Source organism: Caloenas nicobarica, chromosome 6, assembly GCF_036013445.1.
Source record: "Caloenas nicobarica isolate bCalNic1 chromosome 6, bCalNic1.hap1, whole genome shotgun sequence".
Classification (NCBI taxonomy): domain Eukaryota; kingdom Metazoa; phylum Chordata; class Aves; order Columbiformes; family Columbidae; genus Caloenas; species Caloenas nicobarica.
In genome coordinates, this window is record NC_088250.1 from 16,501,458 (window position 1) to 16,526,334 (window position 24,877).

Genomic DNA, 24,877 nt, shown 5'->3' on the forward strand with positions numbered 1-24,877 from the left:
ATGCTGAAACTTGCACGGCGATGCAAAAACATATCTAATTCTCTGAATTTAAATGCACTAAAAAGCTGAGTTTTAATGTCTGGCCTTTTAGCAAGTGTAACTGTAAAACATAAGTTCTCATACTTCTAATGCATTCAATTATTTTTAAAATATCTGAAATGAATTACTCTATGTTCCTTACGTTAGAAGGTAAAAAAATTAAAAAACTCTTAAATTATCTGATCTTCTGATGATTAAATAATGTTGTTTTTCCACAGTAACTGAATATGAAGGTCATGCTCTCTCAGTACTTAAAGAATGTGAACTCCAGGCATTTGATGGGTAAGTTGGTTAGTGGCAATGGATGTTAGTAAACCTCATCACATCAGTTTCTATTTGTATTCCATCCAAAATTATGCTAGTAGGTATTTAATGAGTTACTCTGTTTCACATATATGTTAAGACTGAGAAAATCAGTTCTCATTCAATGCTTTGGTTCTTTATTACTTACTGACAATAGATATGTATTTTAATTTCATACATAATGGTAAATAAACATAAAGCTTTCTTAAATACGCTTCATAGAAGCTTCAATCTCTGTATTTGCAAGAATTTCACAAGCGCCTTGTATATCGCTCTGTCCATTCAAATAGTACTTATGGAGAACATTTTATCTAAAAGTAATTTGAATTTTTTTTCCATTTAAAAAAAAAAAGAAATCTTTGAAACTTGGAGTCGAGAGCGAAAATGCTTGTTCAAGCATTTCTAAAGACCTTGCTATGTGGATTAGTCATGCAATCTTTGGCGTTTTTACATTAATCATTCAATAATAAGATTCAATAATATGTATAAAAGAATAGTTTCGCATACTGTGAAAATCTTACAGCATTCTTACAGCTCTTATTGGGATATGTAGTGAGCCATACAAAAAGGCTGAAATAGTGGTTTATAGTATAATCAATCTCTATTAGTTCTAGAAATTCATGGAGTTAGGTAAGAAAATGTATCTGAAAATGTATGTATGTATTCCAGATTCTGGGGGCAATTTCTTTCCAGATAAGACATGCCTATTGGGGTTCTAGCTGGGGAACCAGTTTGTCCTGGGAAGCAGATATGAAGACAGAGAAGAAAAACCCTGGGTTGTATCTTCTTGCAGAAACTCCTCCTGCTCTGAGTCATATTTGAGTGGTTTCATCTTTGATCAATGGGTAGAGTCACTGAAGTACTTCTGTAAGACTTCTCTTCACTCACCAGAACTAAGGGCAAATAAGAACAGAAGAAACTGGAAGAAAATAACCCTTAAGTCAATAAGATGCTAGGATTTCCAAGGTGAAGAGATCCCTGTCCTTTCTAAGTTAACTGTTTAAGTGTTGAGTTTTGGTTTTGTGGTGTGTTTTGGTGGTGGTGGTTGTTTTTTGAGTTTTTTTAGGGTTTGGTTTTGTTTTTACCTCATGTGGAAATTAAGTAGCTTTTATTATCAGGCGTTAAAAGCAAAAATTAAATTTCTGAAGTGTTTGAAAAATGAGTTTTACAACTTCCCAAATAGCCTGGCCTCCATTTATGTACTCAGTCAATAAACTGCAATACAGAAAAACATGCTATTAAATAGCTAACTTGGGATGCTTTTTTATTTAAGACCATAGGGAAGATGAGTTGCAAGGGTAACTCTTTACGTTGAGGTACCTAGAGATATCTTAATTGCTGTATTCAAGTAAAATCTATAGAGACTGATAGGATGTGGTCAGCATTCATAGTACACTGAAGGACTGATACTTTGAAAAAGAAAGCTACAAAACACCACTAGTCTCTTCTCCATTATCTTCAGAGTTGTTATGAAGAACAGGAAGATAATATTTGAAACTGGGATTTTCTTTTTGAAATTGTTCAAAGGCTTGTTGTGTACTTTTGATTATGTTCCTGTGAAGTACTTTGACTTCCTCGTTGCTGTCTAGCCTAAGAATTTTTGCTGTATATATATAATTGTAGCGCCCTCCCCCGCCCCCAACCACCTCAGTGCTTTCCAAATAACCTTAATGACAATTTTGGTTTATTGAAAATTGAAACAGAAAATATATGAGATCTGGTTTGAATTAATATGTAACTTCACAACAATGAAATTGTCCTACTCCTGAAAAAGTCATGCCTTTAGCAATTCTAGCAGCCACCTGACAGTGTCTTTTCAGTATTTCTCAAGACTACCGAGTCTTGAGAAATTTTACTTGTTTATTGAGCAGCACTGCTTGTGACTTGCCAGGCTTCAGTTCTTTCCTGTTTTGCCCTGGCTTCCTGTCCAGTTTTGTTCAAGTCAGATACTATATCTATCACTTAATTCCCTGGTTAGAAAACAAAATAGCACTTCTGTACCTCCTTTTAGATGTGAAAGGCACAGTATATGGTGGTAATAGGTAAGATATTTTTTGTGCTCTTTCTACATGGCAGAGTTCATGTAGACCTAATCTTCATCTTGACCTAATCCCAAGCGCAGAAGCGACTGGAGGCAAGTTAGATGTGGGGTGAAGGCCGTGCCTTCATGCATTAGTCTGCTTCTCCAACTCAGCTCATGCTTTTCAAGTGTTGCCTGTTTCAGACTGACTGGAAACTAATTCAGGTAAAAATGTATAAAGGCCAAGTTTTTTATTCACTAGAGTAGGTAAGCAGTAGAGCAACATACAATATCTGGTCTTTAATTTCTAAGAAAGCTATGGTTCCTTATGTGTTAAACAGCATAGGAAGTAATTTGAAGCTTATGGTTTGCAGTAGTAAATTGGAAGTGTGTATCTCAGTGCTTTCTGTAAGCAATACTGCTATGTTTTAATTCTTTGTGAAAGATGTTGGTTTCTTTATATAATTTATTTCCTCTGATTTCTCCAGTTCTCACTCTGTTTTGCAAGATCATAGGCATATGTCATGTATCTCATATACTCCCACCTTTTTTTGTTATTCACTTTTTTTTTCTTACCAACACTGGAAATGTAGGTACTTTGCCAACTTGGCAGTGTGCTTTTTTTCCCTGCCTTGAGGCCAAGCCTTAGTGACAATCAGAGACAGTGCATTTGTGATTCTGCCATCTCAGCTGCATTTTCTTGTTTGTACAGTGACAGAAATACTCAATATACATGCCTGTATTTCTTCCCTCATCGGGAGCCTAAGGTATTATGGATATTATTTAGAGTAGTACAGTTTAGTCAAGCTTCAGTGAATAGTTGATTAAGAAACTTGTGTCTGGTTAGACTGATAGTCAGACAGAAGTTTCTTCATCTAAGGAGCCTTCTTCAAGGTCTTAGTCAAATCTGTTTGCTCAAGACTTTCTACTCTTTTATGTGTAGCAGGTTCTCTCCCATCAGCTTTGGAATCTCTGGTCCCTGACGATATCTCTATGTCCATCCAAAAAGGCAACTCTTGATGATCAATGCTAAATTAATAAAAATTAAAGTTGGCAGTATTTTCATGTTATTCCTTGGACTCTATTTCCAATAACAAACACAGCCTCTTCCCCCTCCCCCCAAATCAGAAGAAAATATATCTGTTTTCAAAAGTGTTAATAGCTAGAAGACAGGCCACATAAGTCCTTCCAGGTGTACAATTTATCATACTATAGAGATTAACTGGTTTTGCTGCTGTCGCAGAAACTTCTAAGCCTAGGAATAAACCAGTCTAAACTCGAAGTGAGACAAAAGACAGGAGATGACTCCCAATTACAAGCGGGAATAAAATGTGCTCTGAATGTTTGCTATGTACTTTTTAAAATGTGGACAGTGTGTTTAGCTAGATAGAGGAAATATTCCTAAAAATTTAGAAATTAAAAAAATACCTATGAAACAATAGGAACTGAAGAAAAATATTAAAGGACCTCAGATAATTTAATTTAAACGTTTAATAACATAGTGAGTATTTTCTTATAAAGAGCTTACCAGTTTTATCTGGTTGAATTACTGGACATAGTTTCATAACTGCATTCATATAGAAATACGAAAAAGATGTTTTAAGTAAGTGCCTCCTAAAGTAAATCCAACATTTGTATTGTAAATACTTGGATTGTACTGTTACTATTTTTATCATTTAAATGTATTGACTTTAAAAATTAACTTTCAAACATTACTGATTTGGAAATCACTTTAACAGTTACTTAAATAAATAAAAACAGGAGGAAAAAGAAGTTCTTTGCTGTAACAGAGCTTTTACAGACAAATGCAGTTGTCTCTGTAGTCACAGCAGGTGGGAGTTTAATTACATTCTCCAGAAGGAGAGATTAAGTACCTTCATGCAAAGGATTGCTGGCATGAGAGTTTTATACCTTGCTAAATCCCTCAACTGCCTGCATAGTGTGTGGAATTAGCTATTTTCAAGTATTTTTAATTTTATCGTAATATTTGGTGAGTTGTTATTATAAGGGCAATTAAAAAGCATTGGAATGCTTCTGTGGGTTAGAATTGAAAGATTTAAAGAACTTTTACGCCGAGGCACTTGAGCATGTGCTTAACTCTTCCATTTGATTGGTTCACATGCACGACATGTGATTAGGTAAGAAATACTTTGTTAGTTGTTAAATATATTTACTTCCAAGGATGCTTGTATCTTGTTCGTTAGCATTCACTGATCTGACAGCGAAGCGTTAGTCTGTTCTTAAAGAAAGAATGTTTATCTTTTTGAAATATCATTGTGTAGATGGTGCACGATATCTACCTTCCACTTGTTTGGTCACCTGGGGAAGAATTTATTTTGAACTATTTATAATTTTTGTTTTGTAATAGGGTGGTTTGTGTCGGTGGAGACGGATCTGTCAGTGAAGTTGCTCATGGTCTGCTACTGAAAGCCCAGATAGATGCTGGAAAAGACACAGACTATATACCAACACCTGTCAGAGCACCGATTCCTCTTGGAGTAATACCAGCAGGTGAGACTAAAAGATACTGTTACATTTTTAAAGTCATCTGTCTTAAGTGCTTCTGGCATGTTTTACAGTTTTGGCAACTAAAGGCAGTTCTTGGTGCCTTCAGTTACTTAAGGGAGCTATTGAATAAATGCCCTAAATTAGTGATTTAGATTGATTACAAATGACTAGATTTTAAATCATTATGATAATTTATAGTAATGCACAGATGAGGTCTTTGCCTAGAGGAAGAAAAATGAATAATTTTCAACTGATCCATGCAAAGATCAAGTTTTGCCCTTATTTGTTGCCAGAAATTATACCAAATGAAAACTTTGTTTTCTAGAATTTCCTTAATATAAGCCATACTGTTTCACTTCTCTCTTCAGTTTTCTTGGCAGGATTCTCTGTTGGATTCATGCTTAGAGTCTATTTTTAAATGATGTCTGAGGAATACATTTTGTGAATTATGTTAAAGAAAAATAATACTGTGCACACAAATGTGCTTTCTCTCTCCTTTGCTTCTACAGACCTGAAAATGTTTGCATCTCTCTGGAAAAATCCTCTTGCTCCTTTATTAAATTCTGCTTGCATCTTGTGGTATGGGGGGTATTTTGTTTGCTTTGAGGGTGTGTGTGTCCTTTCTCCTTCCAATTTGCCCTTCTTGAAGTGTAACTTGGGCCAGGCAGGGAGGCTTAGCTAGAATTAGTAGAGGCAGATTCTGGACTGGTATATTAATCACTTCTCTTTAAGAGAGGAAAAGCATTTTTGCACAGACATGACCTTCTGGCGTGGATGTTGATGTGACCTGCAAGTTAAAAAACATTTCAAAATGCATTAGTAAAAGATACAGTGATCTCAAAGACATGAAGCAAATGAATTTTAGTGCAGGAATTGGACCATCTCTTATCAGTTCAGTTACTGAGAATATCTTGCTGGCGTTGAGTTGGAATCTCTCCAGCACTTGACTCCGTGCTCTCTGGGTGTGCTTAGGTCACTGTGTCTCATCCTTAGTGCTTTCTCTCCTCTGTTTAAGACAAATGCATCATGACGAAAGAGGATTTGTAAACCCAGAAGAATGCTGTATGGCTTGTTACACGTAATGCCATAGACTTTGTAGAAAGAGGTTGAGAACAATTTATAGAATGATAGTGCGAGAAAATCCTTAATAGGTTCTTAAAAATAATCTGTAGCTTATTTTATTTCCATATTATTGATATTCCAAAAAGTAGTCAGTTAGGAAACAGATAAATATGATACTTGTGTACCTGAAGAAGATGGAATTCAATGGTCAATTATTTTTTTTTCCCAGAAATCCGTTGTACCAAATTCTTAGATTCTCCAGCTGAGTAAGAATAGAAACAATATTACAGGAGACCATTATTCGAGTGGCTTAAGATCTGATTTTAGCCTTGGCAGCATTTAGAAGTTTCAACCGACTTCGATGGGAAGGAGCTGCTTTTGAAACCATTTACTTCCTGAAGAGAAAGGTTCAGAAGGGAGTGTGTTTTTACTAAAACATTCCACTGAGCTGCCTTATTCTGGTCCAGATGCAATGGCTGAGATGTGGGGAAGCTACGGTTGTACTGCTGGCCCTGAGCAAGAGCGTGTGTTGCTATGGGAACTACAGCTAAGAAACTGCACGGAGGGCGAATGGGAGGAAGGGGAGGGGGAACTGGAAGGACATTAAAAAAAGCTATCCAGTTGTTGCAGAACATGAGACAATCTATATCTGATGACTCTGAACCTTTTGGTCCTAAATGGTTCATTTAAATAAATTCATGATTTCCAATTAATTCAGAAAATAAAATATTACTGAGGGGCTGTTAATTTCTGTGATATTTCAGGCAAAGAACCAAAATGTTGGTGCAGTTTTCATCAGAATTTTAGCTATGCTTGACTAGGAAGTCATTACATCACATTTATCTGTTTGGATGGGGGAGACATTAACAGCCTTATGAATATTCATGTTGTCTGGTTAATTAAGTTAATTGTACTGCAGAAGTGCTTGCACTTCCAAGGACAATTTTTTTCTCTACAATTTCTGTTTGGTACCTTCATCAGTCATGTTTTACATGACCTGCAGATACTTTGTCCTTACTGTGATGCTTTTGCACACTTCATTGGAAGGAGGTTGTAGGAAGTTGGTTGTAATGTCAGGAAAATTGGTTAATATTTTGAACAGAATTATATTTTTATTAATAACAGAACCTTCTTTGTTTCTGTTTAAAAAATGCTGGAGTTGTATGAATTAAACCTTTTTACAGCTAATTGAGTAGCTGGAGTGAGATCTAAAAATGTGACTTGGTAATCTGTGATGGGTGCAAGCCCATACACAAGCATCAAAGAAGGTTATTAGTCTCTGAAGTAATACAGCAGCATTCAGGGGAACCATCTTGTTATTGGTAAATAATATATCAAGCTTACACAGGAGAGATAAAGGTTTAGATGACTTGGGAAGATGAATAATGACATTAAAACCACTCTTACTGAATCACCACTTAAATCAGCAAAGCAAAAGTTCTAATATTTTTTGTGTGATAATTTTCATTGTTTACGTTCTGTTTATAAGCTTTGTGTGTGTGTGTGGCATCCTGCTTGTGTAGGACCTAGGTAATAAGACACGTTATTCAGTCATTACTGGGCTCAAAATGCTGTTAGGCATGTATTAAAAGTTTTTTAGAGAAGGTGATTGTACTTGCTACTGCAAAACTGCACATGTTCTGGATCTTCAACTTGTGAAAGAGTGGATAGTTATTTATGTTTTTAAACACAGGCAGAACTTGTTTTATTTTCCCAGGAGTCGTGAAAGAGTGGGGTTTTGCCTTGTTTACTTCTGCAAATATTAATGAGCTCCACAGATTTAAAAGCAGGATGCAATTACTTGTGCCCATCCTGTTTAGTAAGAATGAGATTTATTTCTCATTAAAGTCAGTATGAAGACTGCTATTGACTTCAGCTGTAGTCATTTGTTATCTTGCTGCCATCTGCATTGACAAATTGCTCTTACTTAAATGAGGAATCCCAATCTTAAGACTTACTGAGTTTGATCTTAAAAGTGTATTCTGCCTTGTGCTCTTTTATTAGCTTGATGTGTAGTGACAAAGAAAAACATTTTTTTTTCAGAATAACAACTTCCTTGTTGCCAGTTTACGGGAAATAAACACAATTTCCATGACTTGTGATGATCTGCTCTGTGTGTGTGTTATTTCCTTTGTTTTGGAGAAGTTCCCATAAAAGTTGATAAGAGTTGGAAAAATTTGGTTGAAGGAAATATTTTAGTATTTTTGAGTTACTTCTTTAGGCAGCTTCACTGGCTAAGAAGAATTAGTTGAATCTAGAGTTTAAATGTCATAAGTCATTCAAACATGAGGTAGTGTTGGACATATACTTGTATTATTCTGTGAAGAATTCTCTCTTAGATCAAACCTATCTTTTTGTCACTGAAATTTCCTTTAAGAACTGTTTTTCATGTTCACTGAATTGAAAATCTCACTATTTTGCATAGTAAATGGTATCTAGAGCTACATTTTTTGCCTTTTTTATGTGTGTTGTACAGAAAGTTCAAATTACTTTTAGTTGGATGTAAGTTATTGGATTGAAATGACTGAAATTCTAATATTTTTAATAAACTGGACTTCTTGTTAGTGTATCTAGAGAGACTTTCTTTTGTGAGAAAAAAGTGAAGACTTGCATTTGGCTTTCGAAGTTATTGGTTTATTCTTCTTTCAAAGTACTTCATAATCCCAATTTGCTGAGTTTATTTAAACATTACTTTTTTTTTTTAGGAAAAGGAGAAAAATTAATAGTATAGCCAACAATAAAATTCTGAGAAATATGTGAATGAAATGGCTGCTTTTTTAATTGTGCAAAGAATAAAATTGTACATAACCTGATTTCTTCTATGTACCACTGGAAATGTAAACTTCAAAGAATGTTTTGCATTGTTATCTTAATAGAGGTCCCTCACTTTTCTCCTTTACGTAGTAGGAACCCTGAGAGCCTTACTCAGAGCTCGTCTCTCTGATGTTACAAAGGCTTTCCTTGAGGTTCTGAGTGTTCTGAATTACTTTCAGAGACTAAGGTGTTCTAAGGATGTAACAGGTGCTCTAGGCGATACTGAGATAAAATTCCCAGTTATTTTACAAATTCTTATTCAGAGAAATTATTGAAAAAAATTGAAGCGTATACTCCTGAGTAAGAATGACAAGATGCCTTTAGAGCTTTGTAATTATGTACATCAGTCTTTCCAAATTTTTTTTTTTTTCCTACTGCTAACATGACATCAAACATTGCAGAATTTTGGAATGAACCTATTTTTTCAGTCTGGTGCATGATGCTTTTGAAGTGCTTATTTAAACATTGAGTGCTTCTTGTTTGAAATGTAATAGTTTTTCCCTTTCATCTTGTGTCTCCCTCACTTTTGAAAGACAAGTTTAAATGCTTCAATAAAACTTAAGACAAATTTAGCATCCAGAATAGTCTGTTGCTGCTGTAACACATTAAATAATTCAAGCAACAAGAAAATTATTTGAAAATCTAACTGAATTAATTCCTTTAAGGCATGTTAGGCTCTAAATTGTTCTTTTGTATTTTTTGTTACTTTAATTAATCTGTTATTGAATTATTCATCCCTTAATCAGTGATATGAAGAAGATTAATACTCTGCCTGCTTGATGGCAGGCCCTGGTTCTTTATTTTTGCAGAAGTGAATCCCATGGCCCTGCTGCTGGGCTAAGAAATGCCAGAGTTGTGATCAATGAGAAAAAGTAACTTGAAATTCTGTTAAACCTGTACGCAGTGTGGAAAGACACAAGTATTCTCTGTTCAAGATTTTTAAAATAAATTGCTGTTTAAAAGTTACCTGATGTACCTTGTCCTATACATTAAAGCAGAAGGGCAAAATTTACATGTATATTGCTGTTTCTTATACAGGTAAAGTGACTTAACATATGAAGCACCACCAAACATGAGTCTCAAGAATGATGCTTCTTTTTCTTACGACTAATAGCTAGTTTTCCACTCTCTCTAACTCCCTGATGACATTGCTAGTTCTTGACTTTTTTCTATTTACTAGCAGATTTACTACTTTTTCCCCTTGTTTCAGAATAAATTAGTCTCTTCTGTCCAGTGGCTGGTAGTACAACTGCTCTGCCAATGTCCAGGCTGAGTTGGTTTTTATGACACTTATGAATGAATTAGCAGAGATGATTTTGTAGAATGTCTAGAAGTTTTGATGGTTTCAGTTTGTATTATTCAGCATTTCTGCTGTTACCAAGATTAAGTAATTGAGCGGAAGGGCATTTTTTTAATGCAGTAAATGTCCTAGTTTATTCATTTAAAAAATGTTATATATATTTTTTCTTTTTATTCTGTATCTGTCTTATTTTTACAATAGTTTGTGTTCACTTTTACAGGTACTACTAATATTTTGGCCCACACTCTCTATGGTACTAAGCACGCAGTGACTGCAGCACTGCACATTATAATGGGTAAATGTTTTTACAGACGTTTTCAGATTTTAAATAATGAAGCAACATTTAGAAGTTTGCTATAATCAGTTGTTTAATAAACACATACCATTATGCTATATCACTGTAAACTATATTGTAAAACTTTAAAACCCAAATGATTCTTTCCTGATTCCTAGTGTACTAAAAAGGTTATGATTCTTTGAGCATAGTTTAGTAGCAAAGGTTGCGGATCTCATCTGGTAACTGAAATCTGCCATGGAATAATGCCTGATTTTGCCATCCATGCCCTATTACTTATATTCTCTTAGTGCAAAAAGTAACATTTTCCAGACTTGATTGTGTGAACAGTGTTACTCTGTGTGTGTTACTATGCAATGGTTGGTTACATTAATCACTTGATTATTTTAACTTAGTGTACCTGCTGAAGACAATAGGAAAATATACAGTACTAACAGATTGAGAAATTGGTTAGAATTAGACTTCTAGGGAAGTATTTTCCTATTTCTGAGAAAGTATAATTCATTTCTTTAGCTCTGTGTATTTTTCTTTCAAATACTAGCAGTTTTCTTAAGAGAACTTTATTAGTAGAAAAAACAATATCACTTGCTATTCAGTCTGCACAATATAAATAGGTTTTTGAATGTGAAAATGTAATTATGCTAAAGGAAAAAAAACCTAGGTTGCCAGTGCAAACCTTATTATCAGCTCTTAGGCACTGTTAATATTTCTCTCAAAGCAATTTTTCTTTAGGTCACTTTTTTTTTTTTAAATAAAAAAGAGAATAATGGGGAAGATAGTTCCATCTTGAGTATCTATTTTCTAGACTGTACAGTCAGCAGTGGAAGAGCCTTTTCTCTACTTCTTAGTATGAGCCTTTACATGAAAAATCTAAAACTGTATAAGAGATACTGAATCTGTTGGAAACCACCCAGGTTCTATTACAGAAAAAATGTACATACCCCATCTTGAACAGATGTAGATGTCTAAATTTCATAACTGTAAACATAAATATATTTGAAACCTATATTTAGGAGTTCCTGTAACTCCTCCAGTACAATGTTCAGTCATTACAAATATTTGGTGGAATGGTTGGAAATATTTATGTAGCAATATTGCATTTTCTTTCATGCCGAGTTTTGAAAATTGGAATAGAATTAGGAGTCACACCCTGCACAGCCTGATGGAATGGCCGAATTTTTGCTGTAATGTTTTTAATATTTTGAAGCATCTAAAAATTTTTCCCTGAAAATATGACTTTTACAGAATCTTATTTGTGTCTAGATTGATTTCAGTTTCAATCAATAAAACTAGACTTCCTAAAGAAAGGAGAGTCTAGAGGTTTTTTTTTTCTCTCTGCTGAATTAGGTGGAAAGAAAATGCTAAGTTGCATTCAGTTTAAAACACAGACGTTATTTGTAATTTCTGATCTTTATCTTTGAAATTTTAGGACATACTCAAGCAGTAGATGTCTGTACTTTCAGTACTCCAAGCAAGCTTTTGCGGTTTGGGTTCTCAGCTATGTTTGGTTTTGGTGCAAGGACTCTGGCTTTGGCTGAAAAACACCGTTGGATGCCCTCCGGTCAGCGGAAGGATTTTGCTTTTATCAAAACACTGGCAGATCTCAAGTATGCTATAAGCTGTTCTATTTTTGTAGTATTTCTCATTTTCTTGAGGAAAACACAATAGCTAATGTGATAAAAATATAGACAACAGTAGTTTAGCTGTCTTGACTTCTCAATTGCAGACATTTAACTCAGATGTGATCTATATCCCCCTTACAAGTTAAAGAGTCGATAAATTCTGTATATTCAGCACCTCCTTAAAATGATCTTAACTTGGATAAAAGTCTGCCTCACAGTCAGAATGTTGGTTTACATTATAGTAAATATCAATACTTTTCTAGGCCAGAGGAATGTGAATTATTATTTCTACCTCTACAATTTCCACAGGAGGACTATCATGAGAATGACGGGTAAGTAAAACTGAATCAAACAATTCCAAAGCTACAAAAATGTGTGTGTCTGAAGATAGAATTTTACAAATTCTTAATTTTGTTCAAATTTGATCATCAGGTAAAACAACCTTAAAAAAAAGATGTATTTTGCCAACTGCAAACTTGTACATTTTGTCGAGTGTCCCCTATAGACTGTAGAGGATTTGTTATGAAGCAGTCTTCCACTCAGTATTACTGATTTTTTTTCAGTTACATTGATCATTTCTTGCATTGAGATCTTACTTTTTTTCTAAAGTAGATGTTGTTTAAATGTGCTAAAATGACTTTGAGTTATTTTACCTACATGTTTCCACCCTTTTAGAAAGAAGAAAGAGAAAATTAAAAATAAGGGTGAGTTTTTGCTTTTATAATTATTTAAAAGCAAACTGTGGCTGGTTAAACTGGAGTAATATAAAATTACTGTGTTATATTTAGGTAGCAAGGATCAATGGCAAAAAATTCAGGGTCATTTCCTGAATGTGAGCATTATGGCAATCCCTTGTCTGTGTTCAACAGCACCAAGAGGCTTGGCACCTAATACGAGGTCAGTAGGGGTTTAGAGAATTAGTCATGTCTATAAATTCTGACATCTTACCTTAAGACCTTGGCTTTTCCAAGAATACGAGCCTTTGTTTAGGTAGTCTAGACCCTCTGGAATGGGGGAGGGAGCATGGACTGCAGCAGACTTGATAATCCCAGGAATTGTAATCAGTTTTTGGATCAGGCAAATAAGGTCAAGCAGTCTAACTAGAATAATGAGTAGATAATTGCTGTGATTAAATTAGTTGGCAAGTCTGACTTAAGTAGTAGTCATCGAGCAATCATCTGTCATAGGATTTGGCTATATATAAAAACTTTTTCTCTTCCCCCCCCGCCCCACCCCGAACTTGGGAAATATATCTTCTGCAAGTAAGGTTTTGGAAAACGAATGAGTATGTAATCTGGTTGTTGACATTTAATCATTTTGCCTTTAGCTCATTATGGAGAGCATGCTTTGAGGTGATCAAAATAGTTACTGGGTTATAAATATTTGTACTTGATTTATCCAGTTCATGATTAAGCAGAATAGCAAGTACAAACTTGTTGTATGCAAAATACAACACACTCCCTCAAACAAGAATGCAGAAACTCGTATGCGTGTGTGTATCTATAAAAAAAGCCCCAACTAAACAAAAAACCCCAACACTCATAGAAGTTTATGGAATGAGTCTGTTTGTTTGTTTTTGTCATTGTTGTTTGTTTATTTGGTTTCTTTTTTTCATTTGATTATCATTAGATGAAAATGGATGGGCCTTAGAATTGATCAAGTATTTTTCTTCAAAATTACTAGTTGATCTGGTAGAATTTGACTTCTAAGAAACAATGTAGAAACAAATGGTTTTGATGAAACTCTTATTGAGAAGTTTTCGTTGCTGCACGGGTCCTCCTAAGACTCAGACACCTCAAGATACTGCCCTGATCCCGTCCTTTCTTAGGAACTTCCTCTGTTCAGCATTTAGTGTGTTATATATGAGTCAGTAGAAAAGCTCTGACAAAAATTGAAGAAATTAGTCTTTTTCAGCTTTGCTTTCTCTTCCCGTCTGTTCTGACACCTGTTTCTCAGTGACAGGGAATTTTACAACAACTCCATGCAATTATTGCAGGTTTGAATGAGCCTGTTTCTCCCACAGTGTAGTTGCTCAGTGGACCTCCCTATCCTTTCATAAGGGACATGCTTTTTTTTCCTCTCTTTTAAAAAATAATCTTAGGAATGCAGTCAGATAGTAGAGGAGGAAGAGCAGACTCTTCAGACAGGTGCTTCATTTCTCATAGTAAATAGCATCTTGCCTGTAAGGCTTTTCAGCACTAGAAACCTAAATGTTGCACTAATTTTTAGAGACTCAAGACCCATTCTGGAAGTGTCAGCTAAACTTAGCTAGGTTTCTTCACTCTGTCCTATTTTCCCCAAGAGGTTTTTGCCAGATGAAGACATTTGAAGTGCAATGAAAGCTTTGACTGCTGCTTGTAACACTAGTTATACTTGTATAAATTTGCAGAAACATGTCAAGGTATGTTCAGCTGTCTGTGCTATGTGAGCCATGTGGGACATGTGTTTCTCACAGCATAGGTGGTGTGCTTTGCTGCAGATTGGACTTTCAAGAGAATTAATGAGAATTCTTAGTCAGCTCTGAAGATAAAAGGCCATAGTGCCCGGTAGCCTGCTGTGCTCTTTCCTTGCAGCAAATGTGACAAGGAGGCAACTTTTTCAGTTTCACCATCACTGTTTTCTAAATCAGCAGAGTGACTTGCCAGGTGACTTGTGTAATGGCTATGTAAAAAATTTCTAGACTGTGCTGTGTCATAGTCTGAGAACATTTCTGATGCAGTCGTTCAGTGGCCAGAGAACTAGGAGTGGGGAAAGATCTGTGGTGATAGGCTGGAAGTATTTTTTTTAAACATTCTTAACATATTTTCCAAGTATACATGCTGAATAAGTAAATATATATATGTATCCATATGTATTCAGAAGATACGAAATACATCATCTTCATATAAAATACTATCTTAGCAGTGAATGTTATGTTCATCAGATACTCCTGCTGAACATTGATTTGTCTCTGTAACTTAAATTGTTCTTAGGAATGATTGCATTGAGATTCACGTTATTAGCTTCTGTGACAAGGCACAGTTGTATTAAGGACTCTGTGAATTGGTACTAGCTCATTGTCTGACCAAATTATCAAAGATGCTAAAATATAAATGGTGACTGGATACCACTGAGTATCTGCACGGTAGGGTGTCTTCTTGATTAATCTCTAGTATATGACTCTCTTATCTCATACAAAATTCCCTTAATTTTTTAACTTTCATGTGCTTTGTGAAATGTGTAAGTAGAACTGTACTGAGAATTGCAACAGGAGTTTGAACAGTGGCATAGTTGATAATCAGGGTCTATTTTAAGGCAGCATTAGTGTTAATAGAGGAGGTGAATGAACCTGTCTGCACTGGGCTGTACGATGGGGACGTCCTTGCATGTATCACAGGAATGGCTTATTAGCGAAGCTCTGCCTCACAACAGTTAGGGTAATCATTATACTTTGCTGGAGAGAAAAGCATAAAGATAAATTTGTGATCCCTGATGTTTGAAAATCATCTGTTAAGTAGAAAAGCAGTGTTTTAGATTATATGTATTATGTTCAATAAATTATGGATGTTGGTAAGGGAGCACGATTCTATTATTACAGTGTATATCATAAATACAAAGATGCTGAATAACCTCAGTTGCATAGTTTATATTGATCTACAGAGGGTGGTGGTGGGGTTTTGGCAGGAAGATTTGAAAAAACATTGAGACTATTCTATTAATTTACTCTAGTAGCTTTTTTGTTTTAACCTAGACTTTCGAAGGGCCTGTTAAACTTCCAAATTAATGAATTTTCTTTTGGGAACTAAACTGATCTGCTTTTCAGGTTGAATAATGGAAGCATGGCTCTTATTGTCGTAAAAAATACTTCTCGGACAGAGTTTATGAAACACCTGAAAAGATATGCCAGTGTAAAAAATCAGGTACTATTAATCTCTTTCTGGTGATTATAAAAAGAACAGTTAATCATGAAGGTAGACATGCTGCAAGAGTTAATGTTAGCATCCTTGTAAAGAGACTTAGCTTCCTGTCAGAATACATTAGCCCCCTTTTTATCTGATTTTTTTTTTTTTTTTTTAAATCACTAGACTAATACCGATTAGCCTATTTCAGCCCATCTGTTGTGGTTTAAATTGTATTTGTGTTGTACCATAGTTTTATGGGTGTAAAGCTCTTTCACCAAAACAAAGGAAACGCATCCTGCGTTTAAATTTTGTGTAGTGCAGAGATGAAGAATGCAGACTGGGGGTGCATCATGAAACTCTTTATAAGAAATAGGTGAAGTCCATAATTTCAGCAGATTACTGCATGCTCTGCTGGCAGCAGTGGATTATGACCATTGATTTTTAGCAGGTATGCATTCAATCTAGTTATGAATGTTCGCAAACTTGTGGTCATTATTCTGTCTTCAAAGACAAAAATGAAGCATCCAAACACAGTGCTTTATTGCTGTCCTAAATACCCAGTGCATAGCCAAAGTACACTGGTACCCGTTCAAATGTTTCAGGACTATGGAAAATCACTTTTACAAGAAGGTTTAGGTTTGAATCTGTCAACGGTCAGAGAGTTTCAGGGGAGAGGTGGATGACAATTCCGTGTGACAGCACTAACAGCTGCATTTAGGAAATAGTTTATGCTTTCCAGTTATGCTTTTTAAACTTAAGATGACCATTTACTGGAATTCTAACTAGCCTTGTTTAGGACAGGATTACTGGTTATGATGAACAGAGCACAGGAAAAAATCTGCTTGAATTTTCACATACTCTGAACACATGTGCCACTTTGTGTGCAAACTGTACCATCTCACCTGTAAACTGAGCAAGTCTGACATGGAAATGCAAATCGAACACTAACATTTTTTCTGATACAGTATTTAGGATAAAAATAGCATGTTAATCTATAAATGCTAGCTATAATGCCGTATGTGGTCAAAGCTAGAGTTAAGTGTTCCCATTTACTTCAGACCAAAAAAATAACCAACCAAACCCAAAAAACCCCATGAACACCCAAGCTTTTTAATTTCAAATAATCCAGTTTGTTGCTGAACTACTACATCTATCTTTTGTCTTCATTTAATATATATCTGTGTTTGGTTTAGTTCAATTTTCCCTTTGTTGAGACCTACACAGTTCAAGAAGTAAAAGTACAACCAAGACTTAAAAGTGGGCTTGATGCCAAAGAAAATACATATTTGAATGCCGCTTCTGCAGAAGGAAATTACCCTTGGAATATAGATGGAGACTTAATGGAAGAAGCATCAGAAGTTCATGTTCGGTAAGGCTAAGTATTATGATTATGGACTGTGTGCCTGTAACAGATTAGTACTGCAATCTTAAATGTACATAGTACAGATGACATCAAAACTGGGCGTTGTAAATACTGTGAGAATGGTATTTTTGTGTGCTCCTGTGCACCGCACCCTCTGGTCCCTTTGCCATTGTTTGGGACTCTGCCCTGTTGCCTTGTGCTCATCTTTGGAGAGGTTTGTTGTCACCCACTTGGCCTTTCCTTTCTGATGCTTTATCAGCTTCCAGCTCCACTTCTTTCTGCCTGGGACTTTACCCTTCAGATTCCTAGGGAACACATGTATATAAAGGTCTGTGACTTCTGGGAAGAGGAGCTTCTTTTGGGATAAGGATTCCTGCTTGGAAAGCCCTGTGTGTAACCTTAAAAACGTGCAGTTGTTCAATTGTGGGGAACTTAGTGCTGCTCAAGTATAGTCTCCATATCTTGGACCAAAGAGCGAGCCCAGGAAATAAGAGGAGTATCAGTGGAATTAAATGGGCAGCAGCTCATTCTTCTGCAGCGCACGCAGGACTAGTTGAAGGCACAGAGCTCAGGGTAGTAGTCTGGTATGCGAAATAAAAGGCAGATCATGTTATAGGATATATAATATGTACTTCTAAAGGTGACCTTATAGGAATGGTCAGAATGTAATTCACCTGATTTTATTCCATATAGCAGTTCATACATATTTGCTCTCCCCCTTGATCCCCAGAAATGACAGCCCCATTGCAAGGGTTAATGATAAAGTTTGACTTCCTCACTTCACAGGTTGCATCCTCAACTTGTTAATCTCTACGGAGTGAACACTGATGACCTGGAGAGTTCCCAAGCAACATGCAAGTGCATATAGGAGGGACACACCACAAGTTGTGTTTTACAGAGTCCCAACTCACTGAGTTCAGTTGTAGCAGCTTAACTGGGATATTTGTAATATTTCTGGTTTGAAATTTTAATCAAGTTATATATTTTTATCAGTTTGTACTTAACTGTAAAGAAACTACTAGGCTTAATAAGAAAAAATGAAAAATTATTATATTGGTCTCATAAATGTGAGGTTTGAGAAGTATCTGTCAGGATAGAAGAAAATATTTTTTTTTTCTTGAAAATTATTCAGCTTTTGCAGAAAATACAGTATTAGATACATTCAAGTCTGCTGTTGCTCTCCATGTTGTCAGATAACTCAGCTCAATTAGAGCTGGTGAGTGGAGGTGTGATATCACCTCATGCTAAATAATGGTGGCAAAATATAGATAGTTTATATTTTTTTTTAACCAAGTACTTCCATTTTAGGTATCATTTTTAATGTTGCTTTTATGTATTAGCTTTCAAATAACTTCCTGTCAAACAGTAATACAAAAGAATATGCTAATGTCTTATATAGCTTTTCTTTGTTGAAATGTATTTTAAAGACTACTCTTTATACAAAATAAATATTTTAAACTATTTTATCTATCCTAGAACTGAAATCATATTCAGCATAGTTTTTGTTGTTGCTGAGAAAAATGTTACGATAAATACCTTAAGAGTTGACTTATATTTTTATAACTGCCTTTTAGGGCATAATTTTTATGAGCATTTGGTTTTTGTTTGTTTGCAAGTTATTAAATACTTAATACAATTATTTGAGACGACAGCAAATTAAGACTACATTCTTTCTGGAAACTGGCTTGCTTTGAGATGATGAAAAGTAGCAGCCCAACAAGTTTGTCTGCCTGCAGGACCACAGGGATAAATGAATGTTTTCATGTTCACTTGTCTATGAACCATTCAGAGAGCGGCTGACAAATAACGCTATGAAAGCTGCATTGTCTCCTGGCTCGAATGAGCTGCTTCAAGTTCCTTCTTCAGTAAGCAGTCAAGTATAATAGGAAATCTAGTCATTTAAAATCTTGTTAAGTCAAGGTCCTAGGCCTTCACATGGGATCTAGACCTACTACTTTTTATTTTAAATACTACTTGCGAAAAATTCTTACCTGTGATAAATACACAAGAGAAAAAAGAACTGCACCTAAAGTACAGCAGATGATTGTCTCCTAGGAACAAGCTGTTACTTGTTGGAAATCTCACACAGTTTCTGTGGGCAAACCTGGCCAGCAGTAGAGGCCCATTTCCCAGACAAACAATTGTTGTAGGGCTCTTCCAGCTGGTTCTGCTCTTTGTCCTGGGGGGCTCAGAGCAGGAGCAGTCACAGCACCCTTTGGGCTGGCCTGGCCCTGGCCCAACCTCCTGCTCAGAGAACAGCCATGAGACCAGGTCTGGTCGCCGAGGGCTTCACTCAGTCTGGCCTTGAACTGTCCAAGGATGGAGACGACACCACTTCTCTGCAGCCCTGTTCCCATGCCTGGCTGTCCTCGTGATGTTCAGAACCGACCCCTGGTCTGAGTCACAGTGAGTAGTCTCCAGTTAAACCACTATTAATTGATACTGTATCACATCCAATATTTTTAACATGCTAAGACAAGTCAAACTAAACTTCCTAAAGTTGTCTAAGAAGGAGATTCCAGCTACATTCAGCAGATTTAACTGTTTTTATTACATGACTGAGAATTAACAAAATGAACTTGCAGAGGAAACAGCATTCATGTGCTTAATTTTTGGGGGTATTTTTAATACAACGAAATTGAGTGATACTTTATAACCTTGCCATCATCTGGACATTGTACTTTTTTTTTTTTTTGGTCAGCCTGGTTTATAAAAGCTAACTGAATTTTGCTTCATATCCTAAAAACGGGCAGCCAACATTAACATGTTAATAATAAAATCTGAATAGGAAGTATACAATTTCCAAGGCAACATTAACACATATACTGACTTATGTAAACTATTTCAAAGATAAATAAAATGTTTTCATTTCACTTCTTTGCATTGCTTGTACTAAAAAGAATGTTAATGCTTCTTCCAGTATTTGAGGTATATTTTTTGCAATATGCTGTTATATCAAACTAATTTCTGTTCAAAGATATTTTTGTTAAAGTGCAAAAATTCACTAAAGACATTTGGAAGATAAGCATTTTGTATGCATTTTCATAGACTTGCAAGAAAATATTTCATTCTTCACATACTTTATTTTGAATTTTTAAAAAACATACACACATTCATTTGTCCTTACACTGCAGAAGATTTTAGAGAAAAAATTTACTTCAGAGTGATCCACATCTTTGGCATCAAATGAAGTGAAAGGAAATTACAAAATGGTCCCCAATACCTTTAGAATATGTGGCCAATGTGGCTTTTATGGCAGCAAACACTCTATTAGCAAAAGTGCTTGCTGAAGGCACTTCTGTATTGCTTCTGAGTCTCAGGCTAATTCCCATATGATGGTGCAGGTTCAAGGCATATGTACGTATTACATTCATCTCTCCTTGCAGCTCAGAAAGACATCAAAGCCCGACAAGAAAGGCAGTATTGTGCACTGCTGCTGCAGTAAATGCGGTTATTGAACAAGTTGTACATCCTCCAGTTGTACCAGGGAGAAATGCAATTTTTTTTTTCCCTGGATTGTACTATTTCACCAAAGCTAGGTGGCAGTGCAAACTTAGCTAGCTGAAGAAACTTCCTGTAGTAGCAGAGCAGTGGTTTGAACCATGTTTCTATTCCATCGTTTGCTCTTCCACTGAGTGGCTTCTGAAGTTACCTGTTTGGATGGTATTTACCTAAAAGCTTCACAAGAACTCAAGCTAGTTCTCTGAATGACTTCCTTACTAAGTACTTTCAGGTAAAGGGTGGCACATTGAAAGATAAAATTTGGCCCAGTAAGGTTGGCATTTGGAGACTTTTGAGTATGTGTTCCTCTGTCTTGACATCATGTGAAGGTTTGGGTTGTTTGTTTTTTTTTTTTTCAGGTCCCAGAAGAGTGACAGTACTAAATACTATTATGCTAAGTACTATAGAAAAATCTTCAAATAAATAGAAATAAATACTTGCTTTAAAAAACCCCACATAGAAATATTTCATTGGAGAAGCCCAAAATATCACGGCACCAATATCTGAGGAAGGGATGAAACGACTAATTCTATCATGCTTGCAAGTACCATGTTAAAGATGGCTACAAATGATCATCTCCAATGCATTCCTCTTTCTACAGCTGAGCGAGGATTCTGTGTTGCATCTCCAGGCTACCCCACAGAATTCCCTGCTCTAAATCCACCTCCATCCCCCCCTGGTTCTGGCTTGCCTGGGTGTCTCAGTCTCTGCAGTGCTGGGGCTGTGCCCATGAAGCCAAGGCTTATAAGGTTACCTCCAGAAGCCCAAGAGAACTTCTGATAGCTGTTCTCTGCACCCATGTGCTCCACTTATGGTTCTTTTAATGGTTTAGACTAATTTACCCTTGTAAAACTGCCAAAGCAAGATGAGGCAGGATTTCTCCTTGAATGGCTAATCAAAAGATAATTGAAACTTGAAGACGAATAGAATAACTCATGCTAATGTGTTTGAGATCTTATTTTCCAGGATTGGCCAAATGTTGTTACTTTCTAGAAATTCTTCTCTCTGGTAAGTAATTATTTTTATCTTTAGTGTTCTTCTATCTGTTTGAATATGGCATTTCAAATAATACTGTGAGACTTCAAAACAAACTGTCTTACCATTTTCATGTTAGGAAAACAACAGTACTCTAAGGTGTAGTCCTCCATACAGTTCAAGGAAATAACGTGTATTTTGTAAGAGCAAGTGAGCCCACGACCAGTTTTCTTGTCACTGATGTTTCTCCTGTGAATTAACCTGAATCTTAAATTCTTCATTTTAAAATCAAACATTTATTTGCCATCTTAGTCATCTTTGTTCCCACTTGTAAAACTCCAGCTGTTTCTTGTGTTCTTGTCTTGAGGGACTGGCTTGTATTGCCTTTTGAAAAAGCCAATCTGAAAAACATAATTTTAGAATCTGTTGTCAACAAATCTTTGTTATAAAATCTAAACCATAAAAGATGAAGTAAAATAAAATGCATATTTATGGTGTTTATGATCGATGGTATTTGCCACTGCTTTGTCATACCAAGTAATCAAGTATTACTCATCAATCAAAAAAGTGGGTTTGCTTTTTCTTTGACTTATTGGGAGGCTAATATTCCCCTGCAAGGAATAAGGACATGTGGGCTTGTGAACTATAACAATCCACAGAATGCAGTATTTTTTTTTTAAATGTGAAATGGTAATAAAAATTTCCTGTTAAATTTGTTTCATTTCTACATTTCCCTGGGAACAACAATGGACAGAGAAAGTCTGCATGTAGGTAAAGAAGTTAACAGTCTCTTCATCGCCTACCAGAGAAGCTGCTTCCTTCATAGTTTTCTTTTTTTACTTATGCATAGGATTTTTTTTTTTTAGCATTTATGTTGCAGTTTAAAATCTTAAACATTTCATTCTGTCATGAAACTATGTTATAGACTATTAGTCACTCTGTGTCAAGTGACATTAAATATGGAGCACTATCCCACAAAAAATGATCCATTTGATATCAGTAAATTATATAAATCATTTGCAAGCATGAGATGCCATATAAAACATGGGAAGGGGTTTGTGGTGTTAGATAACAGATGTAGAATACGCAGAAGATAAAATGAAGAGAAATGGAGAGGTAATTTGAAAAAACACAAGTTACAGGAGGAGTTATGTTTCTTTAGGAAGGACAGATCATAATAAAATATTATTTATCCTTTAACCTGCATTAACCGATCTAAAGATCCACCAACGGTGTGAATTCCTGACCTGAGAACAACTGAGAAATACTGAAAACCCACCTTCCATAGCAGAAGTGAAAGAAGCAAAAACAAGGTAACACCAACTATTAGGCCTAGTCCAATAATTAGCACAGTAACACGGTATTTTGGCTTTTGGTGGTGCACTCCTTCCAAATAGACCTGGAAAGCAGAAAATAAGTTTAGTGCTAACTGATTTCTCCCCCCCACTAAAAGATACTAAAGCAAACTAGGAAAATTAATTGCATCCTTAAGTAATTAATGCTATATTTATTGCCTGTTTATATCTATATAGAATTCCACAATTTTAATTGCTGTTGTTTTTTCTACTTTAAAAAGTTTAGCACAAATTCATTAAGAGAATTCTTACATATGCAACTTGCTTGTCCTTGTGTAGTTCAATAACTTTTGCATTCTTTTCTGGTGAGGCTGTTGCTCTTACTTCAAACTTCAATGCTGATGCATCATCCTGATTTAAAAAAATAAATCCCATCTTTTATAAAATAGCTTCAACACATTAATTCCTACCCAGTAAAAATGGTAACACAGCTGCTCACAGAAACAGAATCTCACACAAACACACAATGGTGCCTTTTTCTGATCACAAAACAAATTAGTACCAGAAGCTGGAATGAAGCCCAGTTGGATTTTGCTTAAGTCCATATCCATGCTGCTCTTCTTAGAAAAGTACAATTATGAGTTGAAATTAAATCCCAATCCTACATAACCCAGCCAGAACAGGCAAAGCAATACATAAAGTGATTATCTAAAATACATTTTTTTTCTAGTGGTTTTCATTTTTCATCTATCACCTTAAGACTTAACATTGAAAACATAATATAGGTAACACCTGAAAGATTTGGATTTAATCATACTATTTGCAAAAATATGTTGATATCTAGAATTGATATGCAGAGAATATAGCAAATATGCCTTGAAATATTCCCCTCAAGTGTGAAAAATTCATGCTTTACCATTTCTAAAAGTGAAGGAGTAGCCTCCAGATGCAACTGAACAGTTGCTTCTTTTCCACTTTCCATGCTTCCAAGTGTGCAATATATTTGTAAGCAAAGGTTGTCATTTTTCATGCAGTACTGTAGAAGGGAGGAAAAGGTTAAAACTTAAGTTTATCAACTTTATCATCTTAGTATTAAAGACACTCGGGCACCGAGTGAAACGAAAAGATCCAGGTTTGTTCTTACAAAATCAGGATGTAACTCTAGGTTGTCATACATCACTGACCTTCATAACTGCTAAAGGAACAGTACAAGGGACCAATCTAATTGTTACAGAAGACCAGAGGTTGTTTTCCTTAAAAATTCAAATTTTTTTAGATTGAAAAATAACTTCTCATAACTTGGTTGTAGATTTGTTTTACACTGTTATTTCAAATTAGCTTTTATCAAGAATGATAAATGACACTGGCTATAAAATACCCAGTATAAACACTACAATTGATAGATCCTCATACTTGTACGCTACCAGCTAGCACCATTTGCCTCAGCTTTGGAGAAGACAAAAGAGCAAGCCTGTACATGACTATATTCCTTGTCCAAGACTGTGATGACTAAGTTCTGATTTGATAGTCTAGTGCGGGCTGTCTCTCAATCATTGGTTGATGTTCCTTGTAACATCCTTACTTAAAGTCCCAAATATTTTAAAATGTCCAGTTTCTTTTAAGATGAAAGTATTAAATAAAATCGTACTTTAACAAAAACAATTGGCAGGACACAGATTTGTATGAGAACCAACCCTCAAAAATGTAACACATTTTGTAACCAGCAATTCTGGTTTGGACTACTGGTGGTCGAGCAGTGCCCCCCTGCCAACCCTCCCCCTAGTTTTATTGCTGAGCACAGTGTCATATGGTCAGGACCTTTGGTCAGTCGGGCTCAGCTGTCCCTGCTGTGTCCGCTTCCAACCTTTCGTGCACCCCCAGCCCACCCTGCTGGAGGGG

The 24,877-nt window shown here is 35.7% G+C and overlaps 2 protein-coding genes across 4 annotated transcripts in view; one reads left to right on the top strand and one right to left on the bottom strand.

Moving 5' to 3' along the window:
• The window catches only part of CERKL (ceramide kinase like), a 52,881-nt gene extending 34,701 nt beyond the window's left edge, over positions 1-18,180 (top strand). For all 3 annotated transcript variants that reach the window (XM_065637994.1, XM_065637996.1, XM_065637997.1), the window contains 10 exons: positions 258-321; positions 4,731-4,873; positions 10,267-10,341; positions 11,771-11,948; positions 12,227-12,295; positions 12,639-12,667; positions 12,752-12,860; positions 15,766-15,862; positions 17,038-17,213; positions 17,994-18,180. In XM_065637994.1, coding sequence (XP_065494066.1) covers positions 258-321; positions 4,731-4,873; positions 10,267-10,341; positions 11,771-11,948; positions 12,227-12,295; positions 12,639-12,667; positions 12,752-12,860; positions 15,766-15,862; positions 17,038-17,213; positions 17,994-18,075 — 1,022 coding nt within the window. In that variant the 3' untranslated portion in view covers positions 18,076-18,180. The remainder of the gene's footprint in view (positions 1-257; positions 322-4,730; positions 4,874-10,266; positions 10,342-11,770; positions 11,949-12,226; positions 12,296-12,638; positions 12,668-12,751; positions 12,861-15,765; positions 15,863-17,037; positions 17,214-17,993) is intronic.
• Positions 18,181-20,318: 2,138 nt separating this feature from the next.
• The window catches only part of ITGA4 (integrin subunit alpha 4), a 38,718-nt gene continuing 34,159 nt past the window's right edge, over positions 20,319-24,877 (bottom strand). The window contains exons 25-28 of the mRNA XM_065637543.1: positions 23,895-24,014; positions 23,291-23,389; positions 22,963-23,082; positions 20,319-22,084 (exon numbers count right to left, since the gene is read on the bottom strand). Of these exons, the coding sequence (XP_065493615.1) occupies positions 21,992-22,084; positions 22,963-23,082; positions 23,291-23,389; positions 23,895-24,014 (432 nt within the window). The 3' untranslated portion in view covers positions 20,319-21,991. The remainder of the gene's footprint in view (positions 22,085-22,962; positions 23,083-23,290; positions 23,390-23,894; positions 24,015-24,877) is intronic.